This window comes from Callorhinus ursinus, unplaced genomic scaffold (genome assembly GCF_003265705.2).
Source record: "Callorhinus ursinus isolate GAN/ISIS: 27379988/994484 unplaced genomic scaffold, GSC_fseal_2.0 scaffold44, whole genome shotgun sequence".
Classification (NCBI taxonomy): domain Eukaryota; kingdom Metazoa; phylum Chordata; class Mammalia; order Carnivora; family Otariidae; genus Callorhinus; species Callorhinus ursinus.
This window is the reverse complement of record NW_027397106.1, coordinates 5,861,607-5,874,828: the sequence shown is the minus strand read 5'-3', so window position 1 is coordinate 5,874,828 and position 13,222 is coordinate 5,861,607. Positions and strand designations below refer to the sequence as shown.

The following is a 13,222-nucleotide window of genomic DNA, read 5'->3' as shown; positions in this document are numbered from 1 at the left end:
GCCAAAACTAGCAAAGCACCTGCAACCCCCACTTTGATCAGAAGACTGCTTTCACTGCATCCCAGCCAGAAGCCTGCAAGCCATCTTTCACTTCTGAAAAGCCATTTTAATCATGTATACCCTGAAGTATCTATGCACTCTGCCCATTGTTCATGACCTCATAACAAAAGGAAACTTAGAACAATATTTCTGGTACTACTACCCTTTCCACAAAGACATTTGGACAATGTGGTTGCCCTCTGCCAAGTTTGGCTTCAACCATGTCATTTAGACTTCTACCTAAAATTCCATTCAATAGTAATTATATTCTATTTCTAGTACTTCCTTGAAGCCTTTTGAGCTGCCCCAGGGCTGAAGTCTAGGCCCACATGGCCAAGGTCTGGGGCACATAGACTGACTCTAGGAGCAGGAAGTTGGGAGTGTTGAGCTCCAGAGAAACCTATCAAGACAAAGATGCATATATTTGGCTCTCCACCTAGGCCATTAATCTTCTTAGAATAATTAGTACCATCACCACAAATCTCAGGTGGGCACTCAGGACTGCCTGACAAGCCTATTATGTTTCTCTGGTCACTCTCCTACTCAAGACAATTATTTCACATCTCTCCCTGAGTCTCTAAAACCTCTCTCCCGTCCTCACTCTGAGCTAATAACTTCCTTGCTCCTTATTTCACTAAGAAAACAGAAGCAATCAGAAGAGGCTTCCCATCATCACATCTAACATTCCACTGCACGTATAACTTCCCTCTGGCACAGTGAGTCGAATGACCATTTGTGCGCTGGAGCTGCCCCCTTCTCACCTATTCGAGGATTCTGCTCCTGAAATTATACCCTTCTCCCTCAGTTTTTCCTCCTCCTAAGTCACTTCCATCACTATATAAATGTGCTGCAACCTTTTCTATCTGGGGGGAAAAAGGAAGGAAGGAAGGCCCACCCCCTTGACCTTCAAACTACTGTTCCCATTTCTTTCTCCATTCTCTCCCCCTTCCCACCCCGATTACACCACAACTTCTAGAAGGAGGAGTTTTCACTCATCAAGTAGAGAAAAACAACCATGCTGATAGGTCTCACTAATGATCACTAAACTCAGGTGGGCCTTATGGCTGCCCAGAAGTCAGACATTTCCTTGTTCCATGCACTCTTTCGCTCTCCTGGAGGCCTCATCATACCTTCTCTTTCCTTAGACCTCCAACATCCTCAATCCTCACTTCCAGGTAATGACTTGTTGTTGTTGTTGTTTAAGATTGTTTTTTATTTGAGAGAGTGAGCCAGAGAGAGAGCACCACTGGGAGGGGCAAAGGGAGTGGGAGAAGCACACTCTTCCGCTGAGCAGGGAGCCCCAGGCCATAGGGGGCTCCATCCCGGGACTCCCGGATCATGACTTGAGCCCAAAGCAGACACTTAACCAACTGAGCCACCCAGGGGCCCCAGCTTGCTTTCCTACTTAATAGTTTTCATTGTGAAAATGGAAATAACTAGATTATTTCTATAACCTCTCACAAACCACATCTATCCATCTATCTGTATCAGCGCCCACGTGTCTTATTAAATGAATGAATGGTCCACAACCTATTAACACCAACACCTCCACCTGTGCATCAGCTCCCATCTTTTTGCCTATTCAAGGACACTACTACTCCAATATTATTTATACTCTATTGCATCAATTTTTCCATCTCTGACCATTCCTATTTGCATACATGCATGCTACAATTTCTTTCATCTTAAAGCCCTACATTTCCTATTTCCCTGCCCCCTATACAGAAAAATTCTTCAAAAGACAAGGTTGTTGTCTCCATTTCTTCTCCTCCCAGTCTCTTGCCAGAATTCATGCCAGTCAGGCTCTTGCCCCAATCACTCCACTGAAACTACTTATATCTAGTCACCAATGCTCATATCCACTTACCATGTCGCTAAGCTCTTAGCTCTAATTTTCAGCAGATCAACAGAAAAGTACAACAGAGCTCAGATTGTTCTGACTCCTGCTACTGCTGAGGTTGCTTGCAATGTATGATTAGCTAGGAGAGGTTTGGGCCTGTGGACCACCAAAATGGGGAACTTGCCTCATACATTTCTATTCTAGAACTGGTTTGGGAAATTAACAAGGAGGGAGCAGGAAGGATATGGGTAAAATACAGCATTCTATTCGGCTCCTAGCAAGCCCACATCCACCTTGCTTGCCCTAGTCTTCCTAATCCCAGTTGCTACATCCATTAATTCAAGGAACCCACAGTTCATGACTCTGCTCACCCTCAGTTCCACAATCCAAATGATCTTGCAGGACTCTGATTTGTAATCCACACTTGTCTTTAGAATGATTCTCTGGCTGATTTCACCTTTCAACACATTCATTCAAGTGGCTTCAAGGCACTTCAGCCTGTTTTCCATGCTCAAATTAGCCACAATCTTAACCTTGCCCTTCAGCAAGGGCTTTAACAGCAACCATAAAAATGAACCTATTAATATTAACACTTTTTCATTCTTAACACTTACTATAATGATATTTTTAAATCATTCACAATTTTTCTTTGAAGAAAGATAGGGTTTTTTTCCTCCTAGTAGGTGTGAGTATATTAACATACTACTCAAAGGGGCCCACTCAAGCTTTCCGTATCATAATGAAAACTCATAGAGGTGAGTCAACACATGTAACCAAATATTCTGCAAGTCTCTGCCTCCTTCCTTTCTTTTCCTTCTGATAAAGAACCAAAATAGATAAACCAAAGAGGAAAACAGGGTGTGGAGAGCATACTTTGGTCTGTCCTTGACTTCATAAACTCAGGTTTATCAGGTACCCAAAGTTGTTCAGATTCAGGGGGCTAATTCACACTAAGCAAATTCAGAGTGCCTCAGTTTCCTTGCCTGCAAATGGAGATAATAATGCCTTATAGATTTGTTGTGGAGATTAAATGAAATTACGTATGTAAAGCACCTAAGACCTAGCACATAAAACTGTACAATAGATAATTGCAGGAAAACTTATAAACCATAATATATGTTACTATATACATGTGGAATATATACCTTTCCTATGACTGAAATATCGTTGTTCACTTCTCAAGACATGCTTGCCAGGATAGGATACCTGGAAAGCAATATTTTTAGCTATTAAGTTTCCTTGAGAAGCAGAAAATACTGGTGGACTTCAAAGGATTTTTCATCCAGTTACAGCTATCCACAGAAGAGCACCCCTCACCCGTGACCAGAACTTACATGTCCACCAATCATAGATTCCTGCCCTCCCAGACTCACCTTTCCTGTTTGTAATACTGATGGCCCCTGCAGGTTCAGTCCAGCTTCCAGAGTTTGTTCACCTTATGCTCTGGTCTCCTGAACGTCTAAGCTTTCTCTTCTCTGTCCTCTCCTGGCGAACTTGGCCCTATATCTGTCCTTTCCTTTGCAGACTCTATCTCACCACCTGCTTTGAACTCTGCTTTCCTAAGCTTCGTATCTAGACAGTCCTCTTAGTCCAGATTGTCATGGTCTTGATTTCAGACAAATTAACTCTTATTTGGCCCTTTGCTGAGACAATTCCCTTGCCCTGTTATATGAAAACCCTAGGTGAGGCTAAACCTCATCGTAACACAAATATACACTCAGGACATTTCCCACTGATAAGAGTCTCAGAGGCAAGTTGATGGGGATGGTGGTAGGAAAAGATTATGCTTGTTTTTGTCTTGAGACAAATGACGTTTCCCTGCCAGACTCTTTAGCAACTGCCCTCTCACCACAGACAAAATGACGTCCAAGCTCCGCACATCTTCCTTCACTGCTGCTTTTATCATTCCTCTTCCCAAGAGAAATGTACAGAGTCCTCAGAGTTGCTCTTCCAGTTCTAAATGAATCTCTTCAAAGAAAGACTAAATCTCGAGTATATGGTAATGTGGTAAAAGTTGAGCATGTCTCACTTGCATTCTCATTTTCTGGATCCTGTCAGAAGATATAACAGATGGTTTTCCCCACCCTGCTCGAATGTTCTTTGCTCAATCTTCTAGGTCTTCTGATCTCTCTGAACTGCCTGTTTGGTGACCCACCTGTTAGGAAACAGCTGGGGATGCCATTCTTAGGCTCCAGCAGAGGGCACTATAGTCCTGGCTTTTCAAACAGGAGCCTGAATGGCACAATTCAGCCGAGAATGAACTGGCCCAAGCCTTTAAGCCCCTCCGCCTTTCCAAATGGATAAACCTACTGAAGTTATAGAAATGTATCTTGGGGCGCCTGGGTAGCTCAGTCGGTTAAGCGTCTGCCTTTGGCTCAGGTCATGATCCCGGGGTCCTGGGATGGAGCCCTGCACCAGGCTCCTCCCTGCTTCTTCTTCTCCTGCTCCCCTGGCTTGTGCTCGCTCTCTCTCTCTCTCTCTCTCTCTCTCTCTGTCAAATAAAAAATAAATAAAAAATAAAAATAAAATTAAAAAAAAAGGAAAGGAAATGTATCTTGGAAACAACCCATATGTCTTTAGCTGCTACAGACCATCATCCCCTATCCACCTGAAATTAGAGGAGAAAAGATACTCAAGCTACTCGTAGCTTCAGTCTGCCAAAGTCTAAGGAATAGGCACCTCCAAGATGAGTGACTATGTCTATAGAGCAACAAATAGGCCACTTTTTCTATGGAGGCTCCGCCTTTCCCCACTAGTTTTCCCCACTGAGAGTGGTCCAATCTACAGCAGAGTGGCCCACCGGGTTCAGTCCTTTCTGTTGCCCCAGTGCTGGACATAGGAAATGATACTCCACATTTCAGTGGAGTTCAAGGAGGCAGGGATCTGCCTCTGGAACAAGGTAATGGATATCATATGCCCCACCGAACTCCAAGCTGCTTCCAAGGTGAGCAGACACCTTTGACAGGACTCCCATTGAGCTGCACACAAGGGATTCCAGCAAGAGGCTAGTTCTATCAGTTTACGTTTTCCCATAGTCCTTTGTCTTGCCTGGAAGCCGTGATTAGATGATTTCAAGAACAGGTTAGTGTGGTAGTTAAGACCATGGGCTCTGGAGCCAAACTGCCTGAGTTAAATTCATGCTTCTGTCATATGCTAGTTTAGTGAACTTGGGCAAATTACTAAACTTCTCCAGGACTCTGTTTCCCTATTTGTAAAATAAGATAATAATCATAGTACCTACCTTTTAGAGTTGTGCTGAGTGCATTCACTAAGTATTAGCTTGATTTATCGTTATCATCCCTAGAAGATCCATGTAGCCCCTTTTACATCAGCAGTCTGCAGCCAACACTAGGTTCTCTGTTATCCCGTGCCCCACCTACTTCCCATGTGTTCAGAATCCTGAACAAGTGCACCACTTTGAGGAAGATATTTTTGGACACAAAGGCAAAGGAACTGCCCCCATATGTAAAATGTGCCCTAGTTCCCTGGGCTCATGCTCCTGTCCACTCCTTCCCAATGCACTGACAATTTCCTTGTGCCAGGGAAGACAATAAACGCAAGACAGCCTCCCAAACATGTTTCAGCTAATTTCACTCTCTGTTATTGCTCCAGCCAACTTCAAGGGATTAATGCCCAGCATCTAATAGGAAATCCTAGATAGGAGTCATTTTTTATGTACAATACCACATTTTCTCTCAAACTGATCTTGTGTGAATTTCTAGTCAGGGTGGTATTACTCTGCTTGTGGCAACATCAACTTGCAAGTAATGTGTGTTAGATATTATCACCATTATGTACTAAGCATTTGGAACAGTCAGGCAAGTATCCTAACCTAGAAGTCAGAATTCTGGGAGCCATTGAGGTAGACCCATTCTAAAAATTCTTCAACCTGAAAACATTGTGGCCTGTCAGTCCCACTTACAACTAACCAGAGGCAATAGGCACAGTAGTGGATAAGGAAGATTTTGTGACCACCCCAGTGGTCCTAAGAAGCCGGTAGTATTGAAAAATCTGCAACATTAATTTGAGGGCGCCTGGGTGGCTCAGTTGGTTAAGCGACTTCCTTCAGCTCAGGTCATGATCCCGGAGTCCTGGGATCAAATCCCACATCGGGCTCCCAGCTCAGCGGGGAGCCTGCTTCTCTCTCTGACCCTCTCCCCTCTCATGGTGTTTCTCTCTCTCTTGCTCTCAAATAAATAAATAAGTAAATAAATAAATCTTTAAAAAAAAAACAAAAACAAAAAACATTGAGTAAGTGGAAGATCCACCCAAGTACTTTTGCACCACTCCAATGTCCTTCATAGAACATTCAAAGTATTAGATGTGGTCTTACGCAACTCCCTATTTATGGCCCAGTTCTAGAAGAAACGGTCAGGGCCCTTTGTATCTATTTACCACCAAAAACTATATGGAGCATAGCATTAACTGGGTGGATGAAGAACCTCTGTTATACTATCTACCCACAAAATGGTGAGTTCATCTACCTCGCCACAGTGTAGTTTGCTTATAAAGGGCTCATTGCCTTCCTCTACCCGGGACATGCCCATTCACAGTAGCTGTGGCATGATTTTTACCTACAGCTCACCACTCTTCACCCCAAGTGGCTTCTAAAACTTGGCAGCTGGGGGAAACTATGGGTTACCAAAAGTATCTTCTAGCTTGCCAAAAATCAATCCAAAGAGTATGCCAACTGGTGCTTGATTCAGGAGGAAGGCATCCAAATGGGTGATACTGTCCAGCACATCTCCAAGTACACAGTAACCATTTATATGGGAAGCTGGGAGCCTACTACTTAGAAACTGAGATAATAGAGAACATCACCTGGCTGTACCCTTACAGACAATCAGTCTGAGGCCTCAGAACCAGACAAAGAGCTTGTACAGTTACCTGCACCCAGACCAGTAATTACTTGCAGTCAGGGTCCCATTGCCCACATAGAATATGCTCTTACTCTTTCTCCTCAGAACATATCTACTTGGCCACAGACATTCTGGCACCTCCACCTTGCCCAAAGTCAAATGACACTGCTTCCAGGAACTGGCCCCTCATTGCTATAACCTGTGATGAAGTACAAATCAGCCCCCTGATTCAGTTCAGGTTTCCAGAACTGTATATTCTGTCACCTGTCCAAATCTTCAACTATCAAAGGAAGGGTTTCAAACAGTGCTCCTCTCTGGCAGGATCATTCTCAAAGAAGGTGAAAGGAGATTTCCCCTGGAGTGCAAAGGTGGGGAAGGAGGGACAGAAATGAATGAGTGGGGTCAAGCCAGAATGAAGGGGAAAAGCAGGAGCTGGGGAAATACTCCAGAAGAGAAGTGGCATTCCCGTTCTCCACCAGAGGTGAGTGTGTGATCACAACAATTTCCGGAGAATGGCAGACTTTGATCCAGTTCCTGACAAGCTCAGGATTCTGAGATGCAAGTCAAATCTAGCCTATTTAAGCAGAACGTGAATTTATAAAAAGAATATTGGTGGGATAACATCAAACTAAACAACCCTGCACAGCAAAGGAAACAATCAACAAAATGAAAAGGCAGCCTACAGAATGGGGGAAAATAGTTGCAAACCATATATCTGATAAAGGACTACTATCCAAAATACATGAGAAACTCCTATAATTCAAAAGAAAAAAAAACGATTAAAAATTGGCATAAGATCTGAGTAGACATTTCTCCAAAGAAGACACACATATGGCCAATAGGTATATTAAAAGATGCTCAACATCACTAATCTTCAGGGAAATTAAAACCACAATGAGATACCACCTCACACCTGCAAAAAAATGGCTGCTATCGAAAAAAAAAGAAAAAAAGAAAAGACGTTGGTGAGAATGTGGTGAAAAGGGGGAACCTTTGTATACTATTGATAGGAACATACACCGGTGCAGCCATTATGGAAAACAGTATGGCAGTTCCTCAAAAAAGTAAAAATAGGGGCGCCTGGGTGGCTCAGTAGTTAAGCTCGGGTCATGATCCCAGGGTCCTGGGATCGAGCCCCACATCGGGCTCCCTGCTCAGCGGGAAGCTTGCTTCTCCCTCTCCCACTCCCCCTGCTTGTGTTCCCTCTCTCACTGTGTCTCTCTCTGTCAAATAAATAAAATCTTTAAAAAAAAAAAAAAGTAAAAGTAAATCCTATTTCTGGGTATGTATCCAAAGAAATTGAAATTATGATCTCAAAGAGATATCTGCACTTCCATGTTCCTTGCAGCATTATTCACAGTAGCAACATAAATGTCCATCAATGCATAAATGGATAAACAAATGTCATATATACACACACATACAATGGAATATTATTCAGCCTTAAAATTAAGAAGGAAGTCCTGCCATTTGCAACAACATGGTGAACCTGGAAGACATGCTAGGTGAAATAAGCCAAAGAAAGACAAATACTATATCACCATTTATATGAAGAATCTAAAGTAATCAAACTTGTAGAAGCAGTAGACTGGTGGTTGTCAGAGGCTCGGCAGGGGGGAAGAAATGGAGGGGCAGTAGTCAAAGAGTACAAAGTCGCCGTTATATAAGATGAATAAATCCTGGAGATCTACTCTACATTACAGAACCTGTAGTTAATACTGTATTATACACTTAAAATTTTCCTAAGAGCATAGATCTTCTATTAAATGTTCTTACCACAAAATAAGTAATAACAATAAAGAGGGTGGGAGGAAATTTTTGGAAGGGACGGATGTTTATGACCTAGATTGTGGTGATGGTTTCACAGGTGTACACTTACCTCCAAACTCATTAAGTCATATATATTAAATACGTACAACTACTTGTATGCCAATTTTACAATAAAGTTTAAAAAAAAATATTGGGAAGTACATAAAAGCTGTAAAAGGAACAGAGAAGCAAGTTTGGTGGACAGTAACCGAATCATGCTGCAGGCCTGGTTGGGCACAGACACTGTGTTCAGGACTGTGGCAGGCACTGTTGCCACCAAGGACCCCGGGCTCTGAATGTGCTGCTAGAAATAAGACGCGGCTTCACTGCTGGCACTTCCCATTAGTAGAAGACGACTACATAGCCCCTGCTTCTCTGCAACCTTCCTCTTTGGTTCAGAATCTGAAGCAGTTGTCTGGCCTAGCCCAAACTCTTTGCCCATGCCCTAGCTGCAAGAGAGCCTGGCATCTTGGTCCATTTGGACAGCTGTCACAGAATGCCATAGACTGGGGGACTTATAAACAACAGAAATTTACTTCTCACAGTTGTGGAGGCTGGAAGTCTGACATCAGTGCGTCAGCGTGGTCCGATGAGGGCCCTCTTTCAGGTTGCAGACTTCTCATTGTGCCTTCATGTGGTGGAAGGGGCGAGGGAGCTCTCTGAGGCCTCTTAGAAGGACACGAATTCCATTCATAAGGGCTCTACCCTTATGACCGAATCACCCCCTAAAGGTCCCACCTCCAAATACTGTCACCTTGGGAACTGGGTTTTCAACATACGAATTTAGGGGGAACACAAACATTCAGACCTGGATAAGGAAGCTCTGGTCTTTTCAGCCTCCATAGTGAGATTCCAGTTTTGCTTTGGAGGGGATTCCCAAACCCCCATAAGAATGCTAGGTCTAGGGGCACATGGGTGGCTGAGTCAGTTAAGCGTCTGCCTTCAGCTCAGGTCATGATCCCTCGGTCCCGGGATCGAGCCCCACAATGGGTTTCCTTTCCCTCTGCCCCTCGCCCCATCCATTCTCTCTCTCTCAAATAAATAAAATCTTAAAAAAAAGAATGCTAGGTCTACACTGCCCTACTCTACCCTACCTATCCTTACCCTACTCTACACTACTTTTCCAGCCCCTTCCCTGCCCCCTCCACTTTACCTTGCACTAATCAGGCTCCAAATCAATAGCAAGCTAAAACCTCTCTACTGCTTCTGTCTTGTACACACTTGCTATCCTGCTGCCTGAAATGCTCTTCCTGATACCACTATGTCCCATGGACTCCTTCTTATCCTCCAAGACTTAGCTCAAACGTAACTTCCCTATCAGACCAGTTAAAGTTCTGCAAATATGCCAATTCCAGGAAATGAGCGTCCATCCAGATAAAGGACCTTTTTCACCTGCACTAACCCTAAGTATCTGTCAATATCCTGATTCCAGTAGGAGGCCACTCAAAACCCAGGAGTCAGGAGCAAGAGAATGGTGAGGGAGGTCTCACGATCACTGGGTTCTCCCTCCCTCCCTCCTGACACAGGCATTGTAATTTGACATCTGAGATCCTAGGATCAGATTTGAGTGGTGAGGAGGGATCCCTGCCCTATGCCTGGTTGGCATGGAGACTAGAGACTCAGAAAATCAAATAGCCCTATTTGCTAAGTACTCATAACAAGTCTGCTCTTGTTTCAGACCAGGAGGAGCTGGCGCCCACTAGGCTTCCCCCTATTATCCCAGAAGATGGGAATTATTCTGTGCACCAGAATAGCCACAAAAGTTACCACGAAGCTGTAAAGAAGGTGTTGTTAAAGACACGTAAGTATTGAGTCTGGGGGGCTCAGTCAGTTACGCTTCTGCCTTTGGCTTGGGTCATGATCTGGGGCTCCTGGGATCGAGCCCCGGTCTGGCTCCCAGCTCAGTGGGAAGCCTGTTTCTCCCTCTCCCTCTGCTGTTCCCCCTGCTGGTGCTCTCTCTCAAATAAAATCTTTAAAAAAAAAAAAAAAAAGACATGAAAGTATCCTGGAGTGGGCACCATGCTAGGCACAGAATAGATATGCCTGAGTTTGTAAAGAATGGTTGGGCTGTGATGGGGCATGGTTATAGGGCAGGGGGAAGAAAACAGCCAAAAAGGGAAACTGAGAAAAAGGAGGGTGAAAGTAGACTTGAATGGTAGCGTGAGCGAGATGAAACAAATTGAATCAGACCCGGAAGCAGAAGCTCCGTACTGGAGTCATAGTTCTGCCTCTTTAAGTGTCTTACGTTGGGTAGCCACATATCTTCTATTAATCTTTCTCATTAAGAAAAAGAAAAGAAAATGCCTGCTCTACCAATCTTACAGAATTGTTGTGAGGATCACAACAAAATGAGACAATTTAGGACAGTACTTTGTATATTATGTGCTATGCCTGTGAGGAGTGGTAGACCAAGCACTGGCTTTGGAATTTGAGCTGAGTTTAAACTCCAAACAAATTGTGTGACCTTGGGCAAGTTCCTTTAACCACTCAACCTCTCTGAACCATCTGAAAATGGGAATCATACTCTAACATTGTTGTGAAAGTTAGAGAAAATGTACATTTAAAAAAGCATCACTACTGATACATGAGAGAACTTCTAGGAATCTTCAGGGAGTTATGCTATGCAAAGAAAGCCAATCCCCAAAAGATCACATACTGTATGATGCCATTTATGTAACATTCTTAAATGACAAAATTATAGAAATGAACACCAACAGGGGCTAGGAGGGCATGGCTATAAAAGGGCAACTCCTAGGGCGCCTGGGTGGCTCAGTTGGTTAAGCGTCTGCCTTCGGCTCAGGTCATGATCCCGGAGTCCCAGGATCAAGTCCCGCATCGGGCTCCCCACTCAGCGGGAAGCCTTGCTTCTCCCTCTCCCTCTGCCTGCCGCTCGCCCTACTTGTGCTCTGTCAAATAAATAAATAAAATCTTTTAAAAATGGGGGGGCAGCTCCCTTTTCCTGTTGGGGGAAATTGGGTAAAGCATACACAGGAGCTATGTATATCATTTCTTACAACTATGTGTGAATCCATAATTATCTCAAAATTAAAGTTTAATTTAAAAAACTAAGGTACTTTCAGAAACTTAAAAAGACATATGGATAGAGTATCTAAGAGTTATTCCTAATAGCAAATTCTTTTTAAGAGCTTATAATCAATCAATAGGGAAACAACTAAGTCAAAAACGTACCATCTACTCAATGGTATATTACAGATTTTTTAAAATAATGATTATAAAGACTATATAGCCAGAATATTAGGCTAATTCTAAGTGTAAAGAATATACAAATTTTATACAATGGTTTAATTAGATTTATCCACATCAAGAATAAAAACGCCAAAAAAACTAGGTAAGTCTGATACTATTTCAAAATCTTAAGAGCACCTAATACATTTAGAACATGATAGGCACTTGATAAATGAATCTATTAGCAGTATCTAAATATGAGGTGGTATCATTGCTTAGTTTCAGAGAATTACCTGGAATGAGAAAAGGAAGGAATTTTTTCAGATAAGAGGGAAGGGAAAGAGGAAGATTAAGCCTGGGGGATGGGGGTAGGGGAAGCCAGTAGAGTAGACCCATCTTGCACAATTCCCGAGTGGGTTGACCACCTGCTTTTCCACCATCTTAGCCCTTGGGGAAAGCTCTCTTGGAGATGGGCTTAGTAGCAGCAGGAAGAACCAAGACTGATTCAACTGACCATGAAGGGTGTGAGCTGCTGGAATCCGGAAGTGAAGCTGGGTGTGGTGGCCAGATTCCCAGGACTTCTCAGTACAGGGTCGAGGCCCAGTTGCTAGGTTGGGCTTGTGCTGCCGTGAGGCACAAAAGGGGTTATCCAGTATCCACAAAAGATACTGGATAACCTGCCCTTCCCCAACCATTCAAGTCCCCAATCAGGTCTTCAGAGTCCCCTTGACTGATGCTCAGAACTTCAGCTTCTGGCGGTCCCGTGATCCAGGAGTGCGCCCAGAGGAAACCATGCCATGGATCCGAAGCCCCCGCCACTGCCTCATCAAAAGCCCAATGACCAGGTTAGGTTGGGATGGGTGAGGGTGAGACTAAGGGAGGAACTCCCTCCACTTAAATCCTTAGAGACTGTTTCATCTCTTCTCAGTTAGGGAACAGAAGACAAAGTTGGGGTCTTACCAGGGATAGCTGGCCCCAGGACCTGACATTCAAAAGAGCTAAAGCTTTGTTTCTATCTTTGTGTTTCGCCTTGTGGCTATGACTTCTGGCGCAAGCACAAGACAAGTGTCTATAGCTTTCCTAGGGGAGTCCAGGGATGTTTCTGCTCCCTTCATTGCGGCCTCCCACCCTCCAACCACCATTCACTGGCAGTAGCCATACTTCCTCATTACTGCCCCTGCCCTCTCTGCCCTGAGGCAGTCTTGGGAGATGTTCAAGGACACCACCACATATACACCAGCCTGGCCTGGCCGAATCTGAGACCCTCTCTCTCTTTTCCAGGTTCATGGATCACTCTGTTCTTAGTGACAGAAACTTCAGTCTGTATTGAGCAGGATGTGTTTGCAGAAGAGCAAGACGGACCGTGGAAACAGGGCAAAGAAAGAGAAAGTGGGAGAAGGTGTCCTGGTTCCACTGACTGACTAATGAGAGGAGGTGATGGCAAAAGCAGAGTAAACAGATTGGACTAGAGTCACTTGTGTGTGCTGGA

General features: G+C 43.9%; 1 protein-coding gene across 2 annotated transcripts in view; it reads left to right on the top strand.

The window, feature by feature from the left end:
• Positions 1-13,203, top strand: part of SPMIP11 (sperm microtubule inner protein 11) — a 28,888-nt gene extending 15,685 nt beyond the window's left edge. Inside the window, exons 2-4 of one of the 2 annotated variants that reach the window (XM_073882060.1) lie at positions 10,231-10,348; positions 12,434-12,578; positions 13,015-13,203. In XM_073882060.1, the coding sequence (XP_073738161.1) occupies positions 10,231-10,348; positions 12,434-12,578; positions 13,015-13,063 (312 nt within the window). In that variant the 3' untranslated portion in view covers positions 13,064-13,203. Of the gene's footprint in view, positions 1-10,225; positions 10,349-12,433; positions 12,579-13,014 lie in introns of both variants that reach the window. The other variant, XM_025883127.2, reaches the window with a different exon arrangement.
• Positions 13,204-13,222: the final 19 nt, after the last annotated feature.